At 57.5% G+C, this 22851-nt stretch overlaps 1 protein-coding gene across 2 annotated transcripts; it reads left to right on the top strand.

Annotated features, from left to right (window-relative positions):
• Positions 1 to 5273: 5273 nt before the first annotated feature.
• SPRY3 (sprouty RTK signaling antagonist 3) lies at positions 5274 to 17541 on the top strand. Of its 2 annotated transcripts, none has more exons than XM_071442799.1 (2): positions 5274 to 5445; positions 10945 to 17541. In XM_071442799.1, the coding sequence occupies exon 2, from the start codon at positions 10992 to 10994 to the stop codon at positions 11904 to 11906; it is 915 nt and encodes a 304-aa protein (XP_071298900.1). In that variant the 5' UTR covers positions 5274 to 5445; positions 10945 to 10991; the 3' UTR covers positions 11907 to 17541. The 2 variants fall into 2 exon arrangements, with proteins under 2 accessions (XP_071298900.1, XP_071298899.1); XM_071442798.1 differs by lacking the exon at positions 5274 to 5445 and adding an exon at positions 6994 to 7363.
• Positions 17542 to 22851: the final 5310 nt, after the last annotated feature.

The following is a 22851-nucleotide window of genomic DNA, read 5'->3' as shown; positions in this document are numbered from 1 at the left end:
TGGGCCAGGGAAAGGTGGGAGATTTGAGTCTGAGACCAGGGAGAGATGAGATATTTTGTTTGGACCTGAGAGGGGTGAAAGGTTTAGGACTGGGACCGGGGACAGGTGGGACATTTGAGGCTGTGACAGGGAGGATGCATTCACTGAGTGCACCAGGTTTCTGCAGAGGTTGGTTATTCCAAGCTGTTGGATTTTTAAATCACCAGGCTGGGCTGGTGTCAAGCAGAGCCTGGGAAAGACTTAAATGTGTGTTGTCTGTAACAGAGCCAGGAGTGGGGGGTAGGTGCTGGCTATAAATACCTGTACCTTCCTCAGAGGTGGCAGTGCTAATGAAGGGAGGGAATTGTGAACAGCCCCTCAGGGAGGGGGCAGCAGCAGCAGCAGTGGCTGCAGTGGCTCTGTGGGCCCTGGGGAGGGAGGGACAGGCAGGACAGGGTTTTAGGGACCTGGTTTTTAGGCTAGGCAGGGTTTTCAGGAGAGCCCTCTTAGAAATGACTGTGGCCAAGTGCTGGAGCTGCTCTCTACAGGTGGGACAATTTCATGCTGGGACTCCCTGAGCCCAGACCAGTCATGAGCCCTGGGATCCTTTCCATGATCCTGAAATGATCCTGGGATCATCTCCACATGAGCATCAGGCACCAAATCAGGTGCTCCACATGAGCATCAGGCACCAAGCATCTTCCCTGGGGCAGTGGGTGCTCCCTCCCTGGAGCATCCTGGGCTCCTGAGGGGTGCTCGAGGCTCCACAGAGATGCTCCAGGCTCCAGAGAGATGCTCCTTGCCAGTGCCTTGCAGCATCTCGTGGGGCTCAATCCCTCTCTGCCTGCCTGGCGTCCCAGAGCTCTGAGCTGGGTGCAGGATGTGCTTTTGGGAAGGAGGTGACCCCAGCCATGCCATGGTGACAGCTCCATCTCCACTCTGGTACCAGCAACTGGGCTGGAGGAAAGAGGACACCTGGTAAAAGAGCGGTGGAGAGCAGGGAAGGCAAGGAATGATGGAAAGGAATGGAGCAAGGAAGGGAGCAAAGTGTGGGGAGAAGGGAAGGTCTGAGCCTCACCAGGGTTTATTAAAGTTTGAAAGAACAGAAACCGTGGTTTGTGTGGAGGGGACCGGCTATTTTTAGCCGTGGGTAGGATGTCAGCTCTGAAAATAGCTTGCTACCAGATCCTAATGAAATCCTCTCTTTGGCTCTCACACGGAGTGAATTTGGAGGGGGAGGATCGCTGTCACACCCGCAGCCGAGGAGCTCCTGACATTCACAATGACTCGCCTGGTTTTCTCTTATTTATTTATTTAATTTTTTTTCCTTCCCCCTCCGGTTTCTCCTATTCTTTGCCGGCTCTGCCTTACGCCGAGCAGAGGAGTCACCAGCCAAAAAAGTGACTGCGGGGGCGGTGCTGCTTAGCTACGGCCAAATCCCAGCAGCATGTGACCGGCTTGGCAATTTAATACGGAGCCCTGCTCCCGGCACACGCGCGCTCGAGTTAAAGTGACATTGAAACGGGGACTCGAAGTGCTGAAGGCACAGAATTTCGGGGGAACTGCCTCCCCCCAGCCCCTCCTATCCATCCCTGGGGAGGGGGGCTTGCTCCATGGGATGTGGGAGCGGGAAGGGTGGTGCCCAGGTGAGGGAGGATGCTCAGGACAGGTGTGCAGGCTTGGGAGGGAGCAGGGATTGGGACAGCTGCAGTGTGGATGGATCAGCTGGTTTAGGGAGAACTGAGCAGCCTGGAGCACCAGCAGGAGGGATCCTGGTGTATATGGGATCCTTGGTGTACTTGGGACGGCCTGGTAGACATGGGATACCTGGTACACGTGGGATACCTGGAGTACAGGGGATACCTGGTACATATGGGATACCTAGTGTATGTGGAATACCTGGAGTACAAGGGATACCTGGTGAATATGGGATACCTGGAGTACAGGGTGTCCTGGTTTAGGGCAAATTTGGGAGAGAATCTCTAAAGGGGGGCCCCTCCAGAAAGCAAACCTTAGGACACAGGGGATACCTGGTACTTGTGGGATACCTGGTACACATGGCATACCTGGTACTTGTGGGATACCTGGTACATCTGGGATACCTGGTACATCTGGGATACCTGGAGTGCAGGGGATACCTGGTACTTGTGGGATACCTGGTACACATGGCATACCTGGTACTTGTGGGATACCTGGTACATCTGGGATACCTGGTACATCTGGGATACCTGGTACTTGTGGGATACCTGGAGTGCAGGGGATACCTGGTACTTGTGGGATACCTGGTACACATGGCATACCTGGTACATCTGGGACATTTGGGACATGCAGGGTACCTAGTACATGTGGTGTATGTGGGATACCTGGCACATTTGGAGTACTTGGGACATGTGGGATACCTGCTGCATGTGGTACTTGTAGTGGAGTTCAGTCTGGAGAGCCTGAAGAAGACCTGGAACACTGGGTGGTGACTGCTCCCAGCAATGATCAGGGACCTCCTGAGGAGCATCACGGGGGGCACAGGGCAGAGAATCCAGGGAGAGAGAGGGTCTTGAGGGCTTGAGACAGAAAAGACACTATGAGAGCATCACGTCTCCATCAGGGTGGGGGTGAAGGTGCCACAAAGGCACAGGTTGGGTGAGAAACGTGTCTTGCAAAGGCAGGGTGTGACTTGGCAAAGGAACCAGTGCTCCAAGGGCCTTCTGGGGACATTCATGGTCTGGAGGGTGCAAGTCCTTAGTCACTTGATTCCTCCCAACAGGGATGTAGCAGTGGGGTTTGGGCAGGATCCAGCTCCACAGCTGTACCACAGGCACAACAGTGTCTGGACACTTCCCAGGGAGCTAGAAGATGGAGTTAACAATTTCCCAGCAAGGAAATGCCTGTATTGCACACCCCTTTGTAACCCAAGGTCTCCTCACCCACCCTGCTCACATTTCCCAGGAGCTCAGGTCGGGAACTCACCTTTGGAGCCAACACTGCTGGAGTCACAACTGTGTTCTCTGTTGGGAGGGGAATGTGGCTTCAGGCAGGGACCTCATCAGGACAAATGTTTGCTGTAGAAGAAGAGCTGCTGTGGAAGCGTGGGGAGCCCACGGATCATGGAACCATGGAATGATTTGGGTTGGCAGGCACATTAAAGATCCTCTAGTTTCCATCCTCTTCAGGGACATCTTCCACCATCCCAGGTGGCTCTAAGCCCTGTGCAAGGTGGCCTTGGGCACTGCCAGGGATCCAGGGGCAGCCACAGCTGCTCTGGGCACCCTGTGCCAGGGCCTGCCCACCCTCACGCTGACGATGCACAGGGACAGCCAACACTCGCTGTGCACAGCAGGACCAGGGGAGCCCTGCCACGGGAAGTCACTGCCCTGTCCTGCTGTCCCCTCCAGCCGGGGGGAGGTGCCAGATCCCTGCTCACTCCGGGCGCTGAGAGCCCCTGGAGACGCTGCTGCTCCTGCTCGGCGCGGGGCCGGAACCATCTGCATCAATGAGTCAGCAGGACCCACTTAACACTTCCCCAGCAGAATCTGCTCCTCTCTCCCGACAGAATGGGCAGCTCTGGCAGGCTCTGGCAGCGTGTTACAATCTCAGCTCATTAAGGGACGCATCCTGAGCGCTTTATTGATGTTTTATGCTGCCTGGCTCCATCTTCAGAGGGAAATTCTCATTGCAGTCAATGACTACACCTCCGGCTGCTGCAGGCTGAGCTCGGAGCTCCGGATCTGGCTCCCAGAGAGGCAGGCTCAGCTCCCATGGCTACGTTGCAAACCGTGGGGTTTGACCCCAAAGGGGGCACAAAACATCTCAGGTCCAGCATCTCTCTTTTCTTTCCCGGGACTAGGGAACACTCAAAAGAAGAACACAAGGAAGGGGTTGTTTTTTTCCTTGCTTATACTTCTTTCTGCTAGAAGGAGCTGCATGACAGGGAAGGGAAATGATGTTTCCTCTCCCCCAGCACTGCCATCTGTTCAGCTGAAACCCAGCCGGGTGGGTGTACCTGGCCTCCTCCTCTCCCAGCGTGCTGGGAGCCACATGTCCCCACCTCGGGAGAGTCACAGTCCTTTAATAAGTTCCCCAGTGCTGGCTGTTGCTTCTGAAAAGCTCGTGGCACTGTCTGGCTTCAAGTGGCTTTTACATAATACAGACTGTCAGGCTAGATGAGCATCACGGTCCCTTCTGGCCCTAAAATCTGTGAATCTCCAAATTAGAGGGCACCAGCACCTCCTTGTTTCTGGCTGATTGAATCAGGGGAATCGCGTGTTCTCTTTCTCCTCTCTTTTTTTTTCCTCCCTCCCCTGCATCATCTCTAACTGGAGGTGAATTACCCTCTCCCTGAGCCTGAGCTTGGCAAACAGTGGCAGGAGAGACCAGGCAGCTTCAGCCTTGCTCTGGGATATCCTGCTCTCCTGCCCACTCCAGGGCTGATTCCTGGGCATGAATTGTCTGACTGTGGGCACAGCCAGGCCTGGAGCTGGAAAATCTGTGTGGAAAATGGTGCTGAGCCCTCTTGATTGTTTTAAAATCCCAACTAAGCTCTCCAACCTTCAGACTGAGCTCTTTTGGATTTGTGACCAAGGTGTGGATGTAGAGAAACACTTTTTGGGAAGGGAAATGAAAGTGAGTAACTCCCCATGGTTTTGGGGGTGTTTGGGATGTGTAGGGGGAATGGGAAGATCAAAGCAGGGAGAAATTGCTTATGATCTGTGAGGATTGGTGGGGATGGGGGTTCTCCAAATGCAGGGGTCTGCCACAGGAGCTGGGGCCCTGTTGTTCCCAGCAGGCTCAGCTGGAGCTGGGAACCCAGGGATGTCCACCTTGATCATCTTGGTGCTCTCCCCAGCACTCAGGACATGCACTGAGAGCCTCAAACAGAAATGGGACACACAGGAGCTGCTTCTCCCCATCCTTATGTGCAGGACCCCAGTGGTGTTCAAGGTGGTGGATTTCCACTGGGATGAGGAGTGGGACCAATGCCAGAGGTGAGCTGAGGAGCTGGGGTGGGGAGTGGGGCACAGTGGGGGCTGTGGGAAGGGGGCTCAGTCCCTGCTCCCACACCCCCCACACGGGGAGAGGTGGCCAGAAACCTTCAGCAGTCTCACACCTTCTTCTCCATGGCTCATCAGGAAGAACCACATCTGTCTCCCAACAGCCAAAACCTCTCCTAAGGAGGGCGGGCTCCATCCCAGGTCCTTCCTTTGGGGGAGGCTCTAAACTTTCCTGCTTTGCAAGTGCACTCGGGTTCCCAGCCCTCCTCTCCAGCGGTGCTGTGGTCAATAACTCACCGGGAGGCTGCCATTCTCCCTGTGCTTCCCACCCTCCCACTCCTCCCGGGAGCTCTGCATTCATGCCTGTTTGGCCCTCCCTCGGCAGCGAGTGAGGAATAAAGCGGCGCCGGCTGAGCACGACGCGGGCTGCGCTGGGATGCTGTGAGCCAGCGAGGAAAGCCTGAATCACCGGCACCTCAAGGTGGGAGTGAGAGATTCGGGCTGGGAGAAAGGGAGGGCATCACACGTGCTCCCGGGAGTCAGGTGCTCTCAGCCAGTTGGCTGCGAATTGGGCACCTCGGATCCTTTCTGTGCCTTTAATGACGGAACTGAGAGCGATGGGGAGAAGAGGAGGGGCCGGTGGGAGCGCAGAGGGATTCAGCCTGAAGGCTCTGAGCTGGAGCCGAGGCTGAGGGATGCTGTCAGGGACTCGTTCTTCTTGGAGAAACTCCTGGAGGGGCGTCCCTTGTGGGATCCCATGGAGATGGAGAAACCCTCAGCCTAGAAATACCGAAAAACGAGACTGCAAAGGCTCAGCTGGGCACTATGGGGGAGAATGGAGTCACTGGCTCCAGCTGGGGGGATTCCAGTGCTTCTGCTGGCATCATCTTGGAGGGAGCCCCTGAGGTCTCTGGGATCATCTCAGTTTGTCCTCATCTGTTAATGACTCAAGCAGCAGAGCTGGATTTATCACTCTTATTCCAGGTCCTTCTCTTCCCCTCTGTCCCCATCCTGCTCTCACACCCTCAGACCCTGTGTTTGCCATCCAGCCTGGGGACCTGTCCACCCTGAGGGGGTCCTGTGCTGCTGGGCACCTGTCTGGGGGGCTGAGGGCTTGGTGGTTTCATCTTCACATGCCTGAGACAGATTCTGAGCCCTGCCCGAGCCGGGGCTGTCGCTTTGCTCATCTGGTGAGCACTCCCAGAAAGAATGGGAGACTACCCTGGAAGTGTCGAGGGGAATGGAGGGAGGGTGGGGGCTCTGCTGGGGTCCACAGGTGATGTCCAGTGTCATCAGCGTGGCCTTGTGTCTTTGGGACTGTCAAGCCAGGTCTACTTTACTATAAATGGGGGTGAGGGGTGTCACAAGGACCCCTGGGGCTCCTGAGCCACAGGCATGAAAGCAGGAAAGCAAGGGACTTGGGAAAAGCATGCAGTGACTTGGGAAAACCTCTGGAATGGAAGGTCCAGGTCCTGCTTGGACCTTGAGTTCAAGCTTTTCGTTTCTGGGAGAGTGGGATGTGTGTGGGCTGGTTCTGTGGGTCTCAGGATGGAAAAGCTGCTTCCCAGCCTCTCTGCCGAGTGTGTCTCTGCAGGGGCTCATTCAGGGGTGGCTTTGGACTTTCGGGAAGTGTTGAAGCTGAATGGCACCTGGGCTGTCCCGGGGGCCTCCTGGGAAGAGGTGAGCCGGGAGAAGGTTGGACTCCATGATCTTTGAGGTCTTTTCCCACCTTTTCCATGGTTCTGTGAGGTGACTGAGCCCGTTTCATGGCGATTTATGGATCAAACCCAAGGTGATGGATCCTGAGGCGCTGCCGGCCCCCTTGGGGCCCAGCCCGACAGGACCTGCCCACGGTGTCACACTGACCCCGACCCATCCCGCGACACTGCTGTGTCCCCAGGGGGGACTGTCCCGGTGTGCGCAGGGGGAACACCGGCCCGGGGTGCGGCAGGGCCATCCGGGGGGGGCGCAGGGAGGGACACGGAGCCCGGGGCAGACGGAAACGTTTAAAGAGCGGCTGAGCATCCCGCGGCGGGGCTGGGCGGCAGCGGCGCCTGGGGAGCGCTGCTGGGCTCTGCGGAGCCGCTAATGGGCCGAGTCCATTTCAGAGGGATGACGCCACTTGGGTAAAGCGTTAAGAGCTCCGGGAAGGCAGCGCAGAGCGAGGGGGAGCGCGATGCTCCCGGGCAGCGCCAGGTCCCTCCCTCCTCCCTCCATCCCTCCTCCTCCTCCTCCCTCCGCCCAGCCTCCCGTTCCCACCGAGCGCGGGGCCCCCCCGCCGCTCCCGCTGCCCGCGGCGCGGGGCTCGGCTGCGGGGCCGGGGCTGCCCCGCTCCCGCCCCGGGGCTGCCCCCGCCGCGCTCGGGCTCCGCGGGCCGATGGACCGGCGGCGGCTGCGGGGTGAGTCCGCCCGGCGCGGACACGCGTGGGCTGCGGGGCGGCGGCGGAGCGCGGCGGGGGGACACGCGTGGGCCGAGCGGGAGGGCTCCTGGGCGCTCGTGAGCCGCTCCTGAAGGGACGCGGGTCCCTGGATGCGCACGGGCTGTGCGAAGGAGCTGCGGTTCCGTGCGGGTGGGTGTTGGGGTCCTGCACACGCGTGGGGTGCGCGCGGTGGGGCTGGGACCGCCCGTGGGTCCGAGTCACGCGTGGGCTGTCCTGAGAGTTGTCCCGCACACGAGCGGGCTGCGGGCGCGGCGGTGCCCGGGAGTCCCGGGACACGGGGGCTGCGTGTGCGTGGAGGGGCTGCGGGACCGCGCCGGGTGCGAGCCCCGCGTGGGCTGCGCGCTGAGCGGGACCGGGGGCTCAGCCTCCCCCCAGCACCCCGCTCCACCCCGCAGCACCCAGACAGGGCGAGGGGGTCCCTTTTCTCCCACCTGGCGCCCTGAGCCGCTTGCCCCCGGCTCACAGCCACCTCCAGCCTGTAAATCATTTGCTTTTACGATCCTTCCTCTGGCCCATTATCACACGAACTTTATATGTTTGAGGCTGGTGGTGGCCATAAAGCTGGCCCGGTTTCCGGGGCTGGCATGTCTGCCTGGCAGGCAGGGTGTGAGGAGGAGGAGGAGGCTGGGGGACGCTGCCCCAGGTCCCCCAGGCAGGCAGGTAGGCAGGGAGGGGTGCAGCAGAGCTCCGGGGTTGCTCGGCTCAGTGGGGCTGAGATATGGACTGATTGCAGCCCTGGAATCAGGCTGGAGCAGGGAGGGCTGGGAGGGAGTGGGGGGCACTGGGCTATTCCGGGGTGGGGGAGAAGGAAGAAGCGAGGTCCCAGCTCCAGTCATTCAGTCCCTCTGCAGGACCCACAGATGTTCTCTTCAGCTCCCCTTCGTTCCCACAGGGATGTTTACATCCCCCCAGTCAGTGAGCCTAGGTCCTTGTCTGATCCCTGCACCTTGCAATCACAGTTTTGGGGGCATTTGGGCCCTGGTCCAGTCTTGGGGAGGGCTCCCAAGATCTATCTTTTTCAAGATGCTGTGTCTGAGCCCTGCCCCCAGATCTGGAGTGTCCGGCACGGCCGATGGTCAGCTCCTCTCTGGCTGTGTCCCCTGAGATCGGGTCCTCCTCACGTTGTCCCTCCCGCCCCAGCCTGGCTCAGGGGTCTCCTCACGCCTCTTGAGCTCCAGGTGCTCAGAGGATTTGGGCTGCCTGTGTTGGGCCAGCAGTCCCATTGGCTCTGTGGCTGCAGGACCCTCTGTGGGGTCTCTCCCTCTGGTGCCCCCCATGGTTGGAGGCCCCCAGGACCCTCACAGGGGTCATCTCAGTGGCCAAGTCTGAATGGCCAAGTACTGAGCCCGGGTGAGTGGGGATGGACACTTGGTGTGAGCAGCTGCTCCCAGGTGGAATCAGCATCGTTCTCTGAATGATCCCGTCCCGACAGGATCTGGGTCATGAGGGGTGTGGGAATGCTCCGAGGCTGCTCCCTGCTCCCCTCTGCACAGTCCCACCTGCAGGCTGAGATGGGCCCTCCCTCTTCAGGGGCCTGCTGGGGCTTCACGTCCCCAGCCTGTGCTTTAGTAAGACCCTCCCAGGTGAGGAGCTCGGTGACAGCAGGTGACAGCCACAAGAGCTTTGCCTCTGGCCTCTTCCCATCTCACAAACCTTCCCCGAGTCAGCCATGCCCTCCTAATTCCCCTTGGTACTGCTGTGAAAGAAAAGGGTACTCAAATCACCTGTGGGTGTCCTGGGTGAGCGACTCCTCACTGTCTGCATTTTCCCACACGGGGAATTGCATGGAGGAGGGAAACCCCCAAATCTGAGCAGATCAGTTTCCTTTTCTTTCCAGAGAGGGGGATGGGAGAGACGAGATCTTGCTTGAACAGTCAAAGTAAGTTGCCTGTGCTTTTCCCTGCTCCTCAAGGTCAGCCTAGCTAATGAAAATCAATCTTCCCTCTGCCTCTCTCTGCTGCATGAGCAGATTCTACCTGTGGCCCCTTCACCTACTTGAAAACGGCGGCTGCCCGGTTCTGCCGAGGGAGCTCCCTCCTGAGCGGCGGCTTCCTGCGGGCCCGGCAATGTCCGCGGCACGGGGGGATCACTCTGTGACCTGTCCCCTCTGTCCGGGGAAGCCGGCTGTGCACGGGCAGCACGGGGAGATCCCACGGGGAGATCTGGGCTGGACGTGGTGGGCTCTGGCATGCAGTGAGTGATGTCCGTCCGTCCTCTGGGCAGTCCCGGCAGCTCCGTGTGCGGGTGGCCGGAGCGGGAGCTTTGTGTCTGCCTCCCTCCCTCCCGGGGCCGGGAGCTGTCCCGTGGCTCCCGTGCCCACTGCTCCCTCCTCTCTCCTCTCCCAGCCCCACCGAGGGGTTTCTCTGGCGAGGTCTGGCAGATGAAGGTTTGGAGATGGAGCTGCTGCCATAGGGTCAAGCTTGCCAGGAAGGGGAGTGGTGGCACATGGAGCCCTCCCTGCCCCGTCCCACGGCCCTCAGCAGTGCTGCTGTTCCTGGGCACAGCAGGTTCTGCTGCCAGCGCTGCCACCCGGGAAGGGCCACGTCCTGAAAACAACAGCAAAGGGCACAGCAGGGTGGTGTGAGGGGCACCACAGGGCTTCCCTGTGCCAAGGCTGCCTTCCCTTGTGTCTGTGCCAGGTTTGAAGGGAAACCTGCCCTTCCCAATGCTCCTGATGGGGGCAAATTAGCTCCTGGGCTGGGGATGGGGTAGTGGGATGCTGCAGTCCACCAGGACTTGGAGTCTGTGGGATAGTCCTGTCCTTGGCCAAACATAGGGCTCAATTTCATCCCTGGAAGTGTTAAAAAAAGTGTGGATTTGGTCTTGAGAACATGGTTCAGTGGTGAACATGGTGGTGGTGGTGGTGCTGGGTTGATGGTTGGAGTTGGTGATCTTAGAGGGCTTTTCCAACTTCACTGATTCAGTGATTCTAATTTGTCACTGCTGCTGCCTTAGAGTTAGAGAATCTGTGTTCAGATTCCCCATCCCAGTGCCCCCAGTGTGTTCAGGGAATGGGAGCAGGAGGCTGCTCAGGGTGTGCTGGGAACCTCCAAAGCAGAGAGAGCCCCTGCTCTGAGGGATCCACCGTTCCCAGCTCTGTCATGCCTCTGGATCAGCCACTGCTTCCCATTTCCCCTCCTCCAGAGAGGGCCAGCACAGGTCCCTGGGGAAGGAGAAGGAGGTGCTAGTGAGGGGTGGGAAATCCTCTGGAAGGACACAAGAGGCTCAAAAGCATGGAGAGAGGCTGTGCCCGCCAGGGTCGAGGGGCAGATCCGACAGCCCTTCCTTTGGGATGTGTCCAGCCTAAATGTTCCCAGGCACAAAACTACTCTGGGTCTGATTGCTGGAAATCCTTTCATTTGGAGTTCTCCAGGCAGCCTTTGTGTCCTGCTTTGCTCTAGTGGAAGGTGTCCCTGCCCATGGCGAGGGGCTGCAATGAGATGGGCTTTGAGGTCCCTTCCGTCCCAAAGCAGTCTGTGATTCAATGATTTGGATAGACGTAACAGGGATATTTTCTCTCTTCCTGCCCCATCCTTTAGGATCTTTAGATGTGCCCTGATGCCGCAGGGTCTCCTGGCTCCTGGAAATGCAGCTCTCTTCCAGTGTGGCTGAACTCAGCTGTGACGAGACCATGGACCCACCTGCCGAGGACTTCCAGCAGGTCCTGTCCATCGACCAAATCCGCTCCATCCGTGCCAGCAACAACTACGTGGAGAGACCGGCGGCGTGCTTCCAGCAAGCCCGCTCCAACCCCTCGCTGTCGCAGCCCCCGCACAAGCAGGAGTGGTCGCAGGACCGCCTGGCGTCTTCCACCTCCCAGGACCTGCACCGCAGCCACAGCCAGCAGCACCAGATGCCGCCCCTGCAGCCGCACCTGAGCCACTCGAGCACGGCCAGCTCGGTGTCGCAGAGCACCACGGCCTCCGAGCAGCGCCTGCTGAGCAGCCTGACGCCGTCGCACTCCGGGCACTCGCTGGTGCGGACGCAGCCCCGCGGGGCTGAGCTGAAGGCGGAGGAGTCCCCGCGGAAGGGCGCGGAGCCGCCGGCGGCGCACGGGCACCTGGTGCTGTGCGAGGCGTGCGGGCGCTGCCGCTGCCCGCGCTGCACGGCCGCCCGCAGCCTGCCCTCCTGCTGGCTCTGCAACCAGCGCTGCCTCTGCTCCGCCGAGAGCCTCCTCGACTACGGGACCTGCCTCTGCTGCGTCAAGGGGCTCTTCTACCACTGCTCCACCGACGACGAGGACACCTGCGCCGACGACCCCTGCTCCTGCGGGCCGGGCTCCTGCTGCGCCCGCTGGGCTGCCATGAGCGTCCTGTCCCTCCTCTTGCCCTGCCTCTGCTGCTACTTTCCCACCCTGGGGTGCCTCAAACTTTGCCAGCGGGGTTATGACGGCCTGAAACGCCCCGGCTGCCGCTGCCAGAGCCACACCAACACGGTCTGCAGAAAGATCTCCTCGGCCAGCGGCACGCCCTTCCCCAAAACGCTGGACAAGCCGGTATGACCCTCCCGAGGAGGAGAAGCGGGCTTTGCTCCTCTTCCTCCCCCTCCTCCTCTTCTCTCCTCCATCCCCCTCCTCCCTCGGCTCCCTCTGCTCTGCGGTGCCCCCCCCCACTTCCCACCATCACCTTCCAGGATTGAGACGGGTGACCTGGGTATCCCCAGGCTTTGGGACGCCCTGGCTGGGTGGCCAGGGGAGCTGGCACTGAGCTGGGGGGTACCAGTGGTTTTGCACATACAGGAGAGGGACAGGAGAGGCAGAGCAAGCTGAGGGTGCCCTCCCTGGCTGTGTCCCACAGGGAAAGGTGACCCAGAGGGTCCTTGGGCTCTGCCCCCATGGCAAGGGTACCTGAGGCCTCTCAGGGCTCTGCTCTCCATAGTTTTAGGAGCTGCCCCACAGTGTGGTCCTTATCCGTGGGGGAGGAGACAGGTCAGTGCGTCCCTGTGTCAGAGTCCCTCGGGAGCCAGACCCCTTTCCCACTCTTTCTCCCTCTCCTGCACTTTCTGTGGGTGGCCTTTCATCCCTCAGGTGGCCACAGGTCCCTTTCCCCAAGGGGCTGGGGTGCCAAGGGGTCTCACCAGTGGCAGTGGCTTCCCTCCAGGCTTGGAAGCCACTGGGAGAAGCGAGCGAGCTCCAAAATGAGGTGGCACCGTGTTTTTCTATCTCAAAGAGGAAGAGAAGGTGTGGGAAGCTTTAGAAACCTTCTGGCAGGGGAAGGAGCTATCGGAGGCAGCCCAGCCCACTCTCTCCTGCCCGACTGCAGCAAGGGAAAGGTCCCCTCTGGGATTTGGCTGAGCACAAGGAGCTGCTTGGAAATTGCCATTCATTTCTCCAGGCTTTGGAGGGCTGCCTGAGGTGGGAGCTGCCGCCTGGCTCCATCCCACGACCCAGCAGATGCTACAGGCACCAGCTCCACGCTCGAACCCCGATCTGGTACCTTCCACCAGCACTGAATTCACTTTAAAAAACTACAGCAAAGCCAACTGTGAGCAGCCACCACTCCAGGGACTCCCCAGAAGGGCTTCTGTCACCTTGCCTTGGTCTGGAGGACATGGAGAGCAGGAGGGGGTGTCAAAGCTGGGGACCCCAACCTTCCCTCCCTGCCAAATTTCCTTTGAGTCCTCACCTCACTGAGGGGGTTCTGCCACTCACTGACAGCTGGGAATGGGGCTGGAGCCAGCCTTGGGGCCAGCCCTGGAGCCAGCCCTGGGGCCATCTGCAGAGCAGAGGACGCTGCAATCCGAGTCAGGGCTCCGTGTTTCCTGCTGGGATGATGATTACCCCAACTGGTTGCTGTGGCTGGGGAACTCCAGGTGGTCCTGGGCTCAACCCCATGTCTGTGTAGTGCCAGCTCCTGGTTGTGACCCCGCTGGCATCAACTGGGGGAGTTTGGAGCCAGGAGGGCGTCCTGGAGCTCGGCTCTGCCTGCCTGTCCCCCTTCCCAGGGGTGTGAGCACGAGAGGAGGGAATGGTGCTCCTGGAGGAATATATGCAACACATCCCTTGGCTTCTCCAAGCCCCAGCTCCCAGGGCCCGTCCGCCGCCTCCTCCCAGACGCCTCTTTCCGTAGAGTTCTGTGGATCTATTTTTGTAGATATAAATATAACGTTAGGATGGGTAGGTCTATTGCTAATAATATTCATGATACTGCTGTGAACGGTGCCAGGTACAAGGTTTGGCTTCCTGGTGCACTTGCACAGGCTGGAAAAGATGATTTCCCAGTCAGTTTATTGCTAATCCCAGACCCTTGGTTCCCAGGTTGTCGGGAGTGGGGGAAATGGAGGTGTACAGATTGTCTGGGGGTCTGCTCTGCAGGGACGGTGGGATTCAGTGCTGGCTGAGAGGGGAGGCAGAAGTGGAATCTCATTGTGGGACTCCTCTTTCCATCCATTCACTTTCTAAAAATCACCATGGATCCAAGCTCCCTCTGTTGCAGGGAAAAGTGGTTCCAGGGAGTGATTCATCCCGCTTGGAAGCATTATTCATCAAATCCTGTGCTGGCTGTGCCCGGCTCCCCTGACTCAAATGGCACCCAAACATTGAACTCCAGGCTCCATGGGGAAGGGGGGATGAATCCCATGCCTGGTGGGAGGTTTGTGCTGGAGAATGTTATGGACGTGAGTGAAATCCTCTCCCTGATTTCACCCAGAGCCCAAGGGGGGATGTGGAAGGATCTGTGGGTGTCTCAGGATGATGCTCTGGCATGCAGAGGGATCTCCTGGCATTAGGAAAAGACAGAGCCCCATCTGGGCATGGTCCATCCTGGAATCATTTGGATTTTAAAGCCATGACCTTCCCAGAGGATGCCCTGTAGGTGTGTGAACCCCTCTAAGATCATTCCTGTGGCAGCAAATACAAAATGCATTGCTAATACATTTATCCTTATGCCAATAATTGCTTGGCTCCCTCACTTCCAAGTGATGTTGTGGGGAGACACTTCCTCCCAGAGTCTCCTTCCTTTGGAAGGCTCAGTTCACTCTTCTATTGGTGCTGATTAAACTCCTGCTTCATAAAAACCAGAGAGCATTTTTAGGGAGAAAAGGTCCCTTTTTCCCTGTGGGTTGGAGGAACTGTCTCCCTTGAATGAGAATGAGAAACAGTTCATTGAAACTTTTTAAAGAAAACTAATGAACAGAATTTTCCAACTTGCTCTACTTTGATTTTTTTTTCCTCCTCCTTTTTAAACGGATCCCACTTGTAAATTTAGTTACCACCTCTGTATCTTTGCAATTCATTGCTTCCTCTCCTGATGGTGGAATGACTCAACATGTGAAGCTTCATCATTTTCACGGCCTCCCAAGTCATGCGAGCGCGGGGTGACCTCCCCCAGGTGCTGGAGCTGGGGGATGAGGAGAGGCTGCCCATGGATCAGCTCCCCAGAGCTCTGCTTGGCACAGAGCAGCAGCACAGTTACCTTCAGGAACTGGGGGGAGGCCAGGACTGCCAGGAGCCTCCACCTAATGGGCTTTTTCTGGGTCAGTGCAGAGGCTCCCTTCCTACCAGGGGATGGTGCCACAGCCTGGAGAGGGCTGAGGAGCACGGCCAGGGCTCCTCTCCATGAAATGACAAATCTGGGGGAGACATTTAATGAGATACTGGACATGTAGAAGGGGAGGGATTTAAAAGCTGTGGACATGGTTTAGTGATGGTTCACAATGCTGGGTTAATGTTTGGACTCAGTGGTCTTCGAGGGCTTTTCCACAGGAATGATTCCATGGTTCTAGGAAATGGAGAGGACGAGAGCCCCAGCTGGCACTGAGGGCTGTGGGACCAGAGCAGGGCTTTGTTTTCACCAAGGGCAGACACGAAAGCCACGTCTGGGACCTGCAGGGGCTGGAGCAGTTCAGCTTGCTGGTGTCTGTCCTGCTCATGGGGGCAGATGGCTTTGCTGGAATTCCTGCTGCCCACTCCAGCTGGGGGTCCTCAGTGCATTTCCCTTCCTTGCTCTCAGCAGGGAGGTGAGGTTGGGAAGCACCAAATCTGTCCAAGGAGAAGCACCCAAAGCTCCTGTTCACCGAGCTCATCCATGGTGGGAAAGGCTATGGGCAGCCTCAGATTCTTTCCCTGAGCTTTTCCCAGCCTCCTCTGACCAGATCCATCCTGCTCCATCCCCAGCTCGGCTGCCAGGCTGTTTGGTTTGCCCACAGAGAGGGCCCCTGGTTGGGGTTGGGAGCCCCTTTCCTGCCCCACCCTCCGTGAGTCAGATCCCATCTGCTCGGGGTGTTTGTCTGCAGCTGCCTGTCCCAGCAGTTGGGCTTTCTCTCTGTCCTGACGTGTCTTTTTTGGTTTTCTTTTGGGAGCGTCACATGTGGAGCCCTCTGCTCTCCCACAGGATGGATCCGCATTGCGAGGGAGCGTTCCTGGGCTGCTCTCTTCCTTTTGCCAGGGAACATTTGCCCCCTTTGCAGGGCTGGGGGCAGATTGGAGCAGGGAAAGAGATTCAGGTGCCAAAGGAGCAGGAAGCAGGAGCTGCTGAGCAGGACCTGAGCTCCCCCTGCTCTGCTCCCCATCCAGAGCCTCCTTTTCCCACCCAGGAATCCAAAGCTCCATCCATGCAAGAACCTCTGATGCTTTTTGCTTCCTCCAAGGCTTCCCTTGGTCCCACTCCCCTTTTTCCCCACTGGCAAATCAGTCTCAGCAAAGGTGGGGAGGGGTTTTGGGGACTAGGCTGGAGTGTCCCTCCCATCCCACCCCTACCACTCCTGGTGGAACCTTGGGCTGTTGTCCACTCACCCTTGAGAAGCATCAGTGCCTCAAAGAGCAGGGGAAGCTCTTTGTGACTCAGAGATTCCCATAAAATCCCACTGAATTCACTCCTGCCCATCCCCAGGGGTGAACCCTGATGGAGGGAGGACAAATGCCATTGACCAAAAGATGCCAAAGCCTGGGATCAGAGATTAGGAACGGCTCTGAAGTGTGGTAGAGAGGGATGAGCCGGGTTTGAGGGGAGCTGCTGTGGGATTGGCACAGGAAAGGAGCCCTCTGTGCCCTAAACTCCTGTTCCCAGCACTGCTGCTGTCACTCTTTCCTGGGCTGTTCCGAGGCTGGAGAAAGCTGGGAGTGCTCAGACACTGGGAGGACAAATGTTTGTGACAGGGATGTGATAAGGGCTGACCCCCAACCTGAAGCTCACTCTTGGTCTTTAACAGAATCCAGTTCAGGCTTGGCTCCTCCAAGGAACCCATGGAGCCCATGGGATGCTCCCTGATCCAGTTGGCTCAAACCACCCTGAGCTGGGACCTCCTGGGCTCAGCTGGCTTTGGGTGTTTCCCCATGCACACCAGAATCTCTTGCCAGCCCTCCTGGAGTCACACTGGGAGTGGAGCTGGGATCTGTTCTCCTGCTTGGGGTGGCGTTGCAGAAATATCTCCTGAGGACCCAATGCCGGGGTTCCTGTGAGGGGCACTGCAGGCAGGAGGGGTTTTGGATGGATGGGAAGGGCTCACAGCCCTCCAGGGCAGCGGGAATGTGCAAGGGAGGCTCTGGGTCCCTCTCCTGCTGTGCCCAAATGGTTTTGTCACGAGCAGGACCAAGCCCACCCCAGAGCTGGGCTTGGGAGAGGAGGGAGGTCCCACCTCTGTGCCAAGGTCACCTCAAGCCCCAAGCCTGGCCCATCCCCACCTTGCCCCTTTCCCCCTTTCCATTGGGATGCTCTCCTGGCAGCAGCTCCTCATCCTCCTCCTCCTCCCCTGGTGTCCTCAGCACAAAGCTCTCCTTGGAAGATCCCCCTGGGCTTCCCAGGACAGGCCCAGGATCCCAAGGCTCCCATCCCGAGTTTCTGGGTACAAAGCCCTTCTGTACAGCCTGTAAAGATCCCTCCCCGGCTCTCTCCATTCCAGTTCCTTTCTTTAAGGTATAATATATGTTTATAACCTGATGGCTGGTTTTTTGACAATACTCTTGTACCTTTTAAGGGGAAAAAATTAAAAAACCAAAGTATTTATTTGAAAAGTTTATTTTAAAGATAAGAAAAAAAAAACCTATTTATTTTACTGCACCCTCTTCTGTTTGGTTTTCTTCTCTTGCAAAGCTGATAACTGTTACAGAACCACTGCTGAGGTGAAAGAAGTGATTCTATGGGTGGCTTCACAAGCCCACTTAGAGCAACTATTCAATAAAAATATATATTAATTTTGAACGTGCTCTTGTTCTTGTCTCCATGGTGGCCGGGGCACAGTTCAGGCTTTGCCTGGGGTGCTGGATGGCTGGGCAGGGACTGAGAACTGGGGGGATTATCCTGGCCTTCGTGAGGTTGCCCCTGGGAGTCTTCTGATGCTCAGACCTCCAAAATAGAGTGTGGACTTCCCTGCTGCAGCTGCCCCAGATCCCTGAGGAAGGGCTGGTTCAGGCAGCAGAGGGCAGGAGCAAAGAAGGGGAGACTTAGGTAAGGAATTCCTGGGTGCCTGGGGGCTTTCAGTCACCCCACAGAGATCCCAATGTGCTCCCAAAGCCTCTCCCAGTGCCGGAGGAGAGGGGGTGATGCCACAGGGCCATGGCTGTGTTCTGCAGGAGGAGCTGCAGCTGCCACCCGGCTCCTTCCCCAGCAGCTGCTGAAGGCACCTTGGAGGTGGGTGTAGCCCAAACCAGGAGGAATTCGGGCCACAGCCCAGCAGCTCCTGGGCCAGGCTGGTGCCTCTGCTCTCTGTGCACATCCCAGAGCTGTGGATCCCAAAGCCCTGCCCATCCAGAGCGCAGACATCCTCGTTCTGAGGGCTCTCTGCTCACCGAGAGCTCTTCTCTCACACAGCTGGTGGAGCTTTCTCCCAGCACCTCCAGAGCCCGAGGTCCTTGCACACAGATTTGGTGGCTGATCAATCCCATGGTAGGTGGCACCCCCCTTACTCCTCTTTAATTTGTTGGCTTCAGTGCCTAGCCCTCAGCTTGGGCTCAAGTTGTTTCCCCTCTCCGCAAGATCCTTCCTTTCCTAGGAGGGTGTCCCTAGGCCAGACTTGTGCTGAAGAGCCTTCCTGACCCCTGTGCTGAATTAAACCCACACACTTTGCACATCTCTCACCACAAACCCTTTTCCCAGGCTGGTTCCCTGTTTCTCCCTGGCTGTGGCTTTGCTGGTATCGGAGCCTGCTTTCCAAAATCGGTTCCAATGCCTCATCCCCAGCATCCAGGATCTGCCTGAGGGCTCTGGAGCACAGATGTGAGTCCAGTCCCTGCTGTGACTCACTCTTCCCCTGCTTTTCAAACAAAAGATGGCTCCGGGCCATTTGTCACCCATTGGCTCCTTTCAGTGCCAAAGTCCCTCTCCTTTGGACAGAGCCAAGCACTTTCATTCCCAGATGTGCAGCTTTCTGTTAACTGTGTTAGAGCCCTATTTGTGCCTGTAGCACCATCTTCCCAAGCCTTCCCTGTCCTCATGCCACCAAATCCCCTGGCATCTCTGGGTCTCTCTCCTGTGGTCCCATGAGGAAGGCTCAGGAGCTGAGCAGCAGCGTGAGACAGCGACCTACAGACCATGGTAATCTGAAACAGATGTCAACTGCTCACTTGAACATTTTTCTTCTGTGTGAAGGAAGTCACAATTGTCCTAGGAATGACAAAAAAACTGCAAAAATTACAAGGAAAGAATCCCCAGGCTCGAACACCCCATGGCACCTACCCCATGTGGACTGGGGCTCTGAGCCCCCCAGAGGGTTTAGCCTGGAATAAAACCCCAGCAGTCCTTGGCTGGCAGGGGTTGTTCAGAGCTGAAATGTCCTGTTCTGTCCTGTCCCAGGACCAGCACAGCCCGAGCGAGCTCAGCTCCATGAAACCCTTCTCAAATACAGACCATGTTTTCCAAAAGTGCATTCCCACCTTCCTGGTGTTGAAATCTTTCCTTGCCCGGAGCAAGCAGAGTCAGGCCAAGCTCAGATGCCCCTGAGGATGCCCAGGTGTGATCCAGCCCTGTGCCTGCTGGAGCATCCCTCGCAGCCCGGGAAGGTGCCTGGCAGGCTCAGGAGAGCTGGGGAAGGTGTTTGCAGTCAGAGCTTGGCTGTCTAGACAGGAGAGAGAGAGAGGAGCCCTCAGAAGGAGTCATTCATCTCTTCCTAAGATGGCTAAATAGGTCAGATGACTCATGCCCTGAAAGTGCCGATTTCTCTGCGCTGACTACAAAGAGGGAAGGAGCTCCCTCCCGCCGTCCCCCCGCCTGCAGAGCCGAGGGGAGCGGATCTGAGCCTGCCTCTGGATGTGCCCTGGGTCAGCAGGGAATTCAGCCTCCCCGGGCATCCTCAGTGCTGCTTCCTCAGGGATGCTGATGAGGAGACGAAGGATTAATTAAACACGGGTGGGTTTTGACTCGTGCTGAAGGTGATGCCTGTAGGAACCTGGGTATGCAGAGCCCAGAGGAATGGGCAGAGGGTCCAGCCCAATTCCCTGCTGTCACCCCCGGCTGGGGGGACCAGGAGACAGGAGTTCAGGCTGGAGGGATTTGCACAATGGCTTCTCCACCATCTGAAGCCCTTTCCTGCCTGACCGTGGTTGTGCTCTGGGTAGGACTGAGGGCACCTCTGCTCTCACACCTCTGGCCTCACAAAGCCAAGACTGCTCTGGGCTGAGACAAGGGGCCATTCTTATGTTGGCCCACCACTGTTCAGAGCTGCTCAGTGAGGTTTAGGAATCTCTAGAGGCATCACAAGCTTCAGGGGGCAGCTCTGAGGGCAGCCAGGAGCCTTTGGAATATCTCCCACAAGAAATGACCCCCTCAGAAGGGTGACCTGTGCTGTGATTGCAGCCCTGGGGATGTGGGAGATTTGCTTCCTGCAGGAAGGAAGGTCTCCCGGACCCCAGTGTGTACAAAAAGGACAATTTGCACCCTCAAAAAATCCAAAATGCCTGCAGGTTTCAGCACTGCCTGGGTATCACAGAGCCACACTCCGGCCCCGCAAAACATCACGAGATTGGCTTAAAAATCAAGATGCAGCTCACAGCAGATTCTTGTTTTTCGCTGCTGCTTTTGGAGGCTGACTGAGTCATGCTCACAAGCCTCCTCTGCCAGACAGCAGGGCTGGCAGCTCACGGGGCCGTGGGGCGAGCGCGGATCCTCCCGTGGGCCGCAGCAGGGCTGGGGCAGCCGGGCCAGCCTGGGCAGCCCTGGCAGGCACCAGCTGTGCACAAAATGGCCAAGGATCCTCAGCTGGGGACGCTGCCCAGCACCCAACAGGGATGGGAGGTCCATCTTGTCTCTTTAGCCCAGTCACTGGCAGGCTCCTTCCTCCGGCCACATCACCTTGGCCTTGGCAGCGCCAGTGCTTGGGGCCACAGGGCTGAGGGGCATCCTGGGCTCCCCGGGCCAGCAGCTGCAGAGATTGCAAAGCTCTCCACTGGTGTCTGAAGTGGGAATGTTTTCCCCTGGCTGGAGACCCCCTCACCAGGGTGTTCCCTGGCCTCCTTCCACTCTGTGTTCTGCTCCTAGGATGTGCCTGAGGTTCAGGATATTTCTTCAAGGCACATCTAGAACAAAACTGTTTTCCTGATGTAGAACTCAAATTCCTCCTGGAGAGCTTCTAAACAATTTATTTCCTGTATCCACTTCCTCTGTGCCTTGCTGCTCTCTGTGAGGACATTTGCATGGTACAGTAGGATCTCAGTCTTTTGATGTGCAATTATCATCTGCAGAAATGACTAATCAATTAAGGACAGTCACTCCCAGGCTTTCTATTTATTTCTTTCTCATTGAAACCAGAGCAAATGTGCCCTTTTTTCACGGGGAAATGATGTTTTTTTCCAGACGTGCCTGCTGAAAACTTCCCAGCGGATCTGAAAATGACATCATGCCCTTCTTGGTCCCCGCTGTTGTCACTGTCAGCGCTGAGCTGGCCCTGCTGCTGACAACAAGTCCCTGTCACCAGCTCTGCCAGCTCAGCGGTGCCAGGAGGAGCAGGGACTCACCAGGAATGGCTCAGACCACACTTGGAGAGCAGCTCAGGCAGGTAAAAAGTGCCCAAAGTGAAAGCAAGAATGAAGACAGTCCACCTTAAAGGTGGTGAACCCTGAGGGGAGAGAGGGACTGACTCTTTACAAGGACATGGAACAACAGGACAAGGAGAATGTCTTTAAGCTGCCAGAGGGCAGGGTTGGATGGGATATTGGGAATTAGGAATTGTTCCCTGTGAGGGTGGGCAGGCCCTGGCACAGGGTGCCCAGAGAAGCTGTGGCTACCCCTGGATCCCTGGAAATGTTCCAGGTTGGAGCAACTGAGACAGTGGAAGGTGTCCCTGGCCATGGCAGGGGTGGAATGAGATGATCCTCAAGCTCCCTTCCAACCCAGCCCATTCCATGATTCTGTGATCGGCCCAACCTTCAGCAGCTGAGGGGGCAAATGGATTTCAGAGCAAGGAGCCAAGGGACAAGGAGGTTCAGGTCCTTGTCACCTGCATGTAAGGACAGGCAGATGCACTTGGGAAGGGGCTGTGCACGAGACCTTTGCAGGTGAGGGGCTGGCCACTGTCACCATCATGGCACCCTGAGGAGCAGAAGGAATCTTCCACCCAAACACCCTCTTCTCTGCCTGCTCCCCCACTGCTCCCAGAGCCCCTGGTGACCCTGAGCAGGGGCACAGAGCTGGGGGTGGCCCAGAGGCTGAGCTGGAGCTGAAAGAGAAGCGGAGCTGTTTTGTAACAGCCTCCCCTGGGGACGGATCACACCACGCCGGGAGCGCCTCCGGAGACGCGCGGCAGGCACGGAGGTGACCAAATGAATTGACACCAGGCAATTCTCAGTGGAGCTCCAGAGACAAAGTAATTGAAAATAAATGAAGGAACATGACACCTGGCTGGCAGATCAGTTATCTATAGCGTCCCTTTCCTGAAATAACTGCCTCCCGAACTCCGTCCGCCGAGGCAAAACCAAGGAGATGCTCACGTAAAATAGGCCACTCCAGCAGGGACCTGGAGGCCCCTTTATTTTTAATGGAAGCTGCCAGAAGGGTTAATTGGATGGTGCATGGCAGTGCCCTCCATCTGGGGATCGCCTGCCCTTGCCACTACCACCAGGAATGTTGAGGATGTGGTGCCCCATCACTCCTATCCTTGGGCAGCACTCAGGGCACAGACCAGTGCAAGAGGAGTTTTCCTGCTTCTCCAGCCCCAGACATGCCAGGGTGTGCTGCTCACCCCACAGGTTTTGGGTAATTAGGATTGGGGGTGAGTCATCAGCACATCTATGCTCAAAAATGCCCCAAAATTCCTCTAAGAGGGTCCTGCAGAAGCCACTGACCCCAAACTGCAAGGGTTGTTCAAAAGTGCTTTTGTTCCTGATGGGACTGAGCTCCTGCAGAGCCTGGTCTGGGCAGTCCTGACCCTGTGGAGAGCTGGAAGCAAAGGTGAGGAGAAAGGAGCTCGTGGGAGGTCTGGTGTGCACAGCCCTGCCAACATAACCCTGGGGTCAAACCATCAACAGGAGCCAAAATGCAGCAAATCCCAGATCACCCACTGGCCTCTCCATTGCTGAGCCA

The sequence above is a fragment of the Agelaius tricolor genome, unplaced genomic scaffold, assembly GCF_023055355.1.
Source record: "Agelaius tricolor isolate 1412-34295 unplaced genomic scaffold, bAgeTri1.0.p SCAF_17, whole genome shotgun sequence".
Taxonomy (NCBI): domain Eukaryota; kingdom Metazoa; phylum Chordata; class Aves; order Passeriformes; family Icteridae; genus Agelaius; species Agelaius tricolor.
This window is presented reverse-complemented; position numbering and strand designations above follow the sequence as displayed.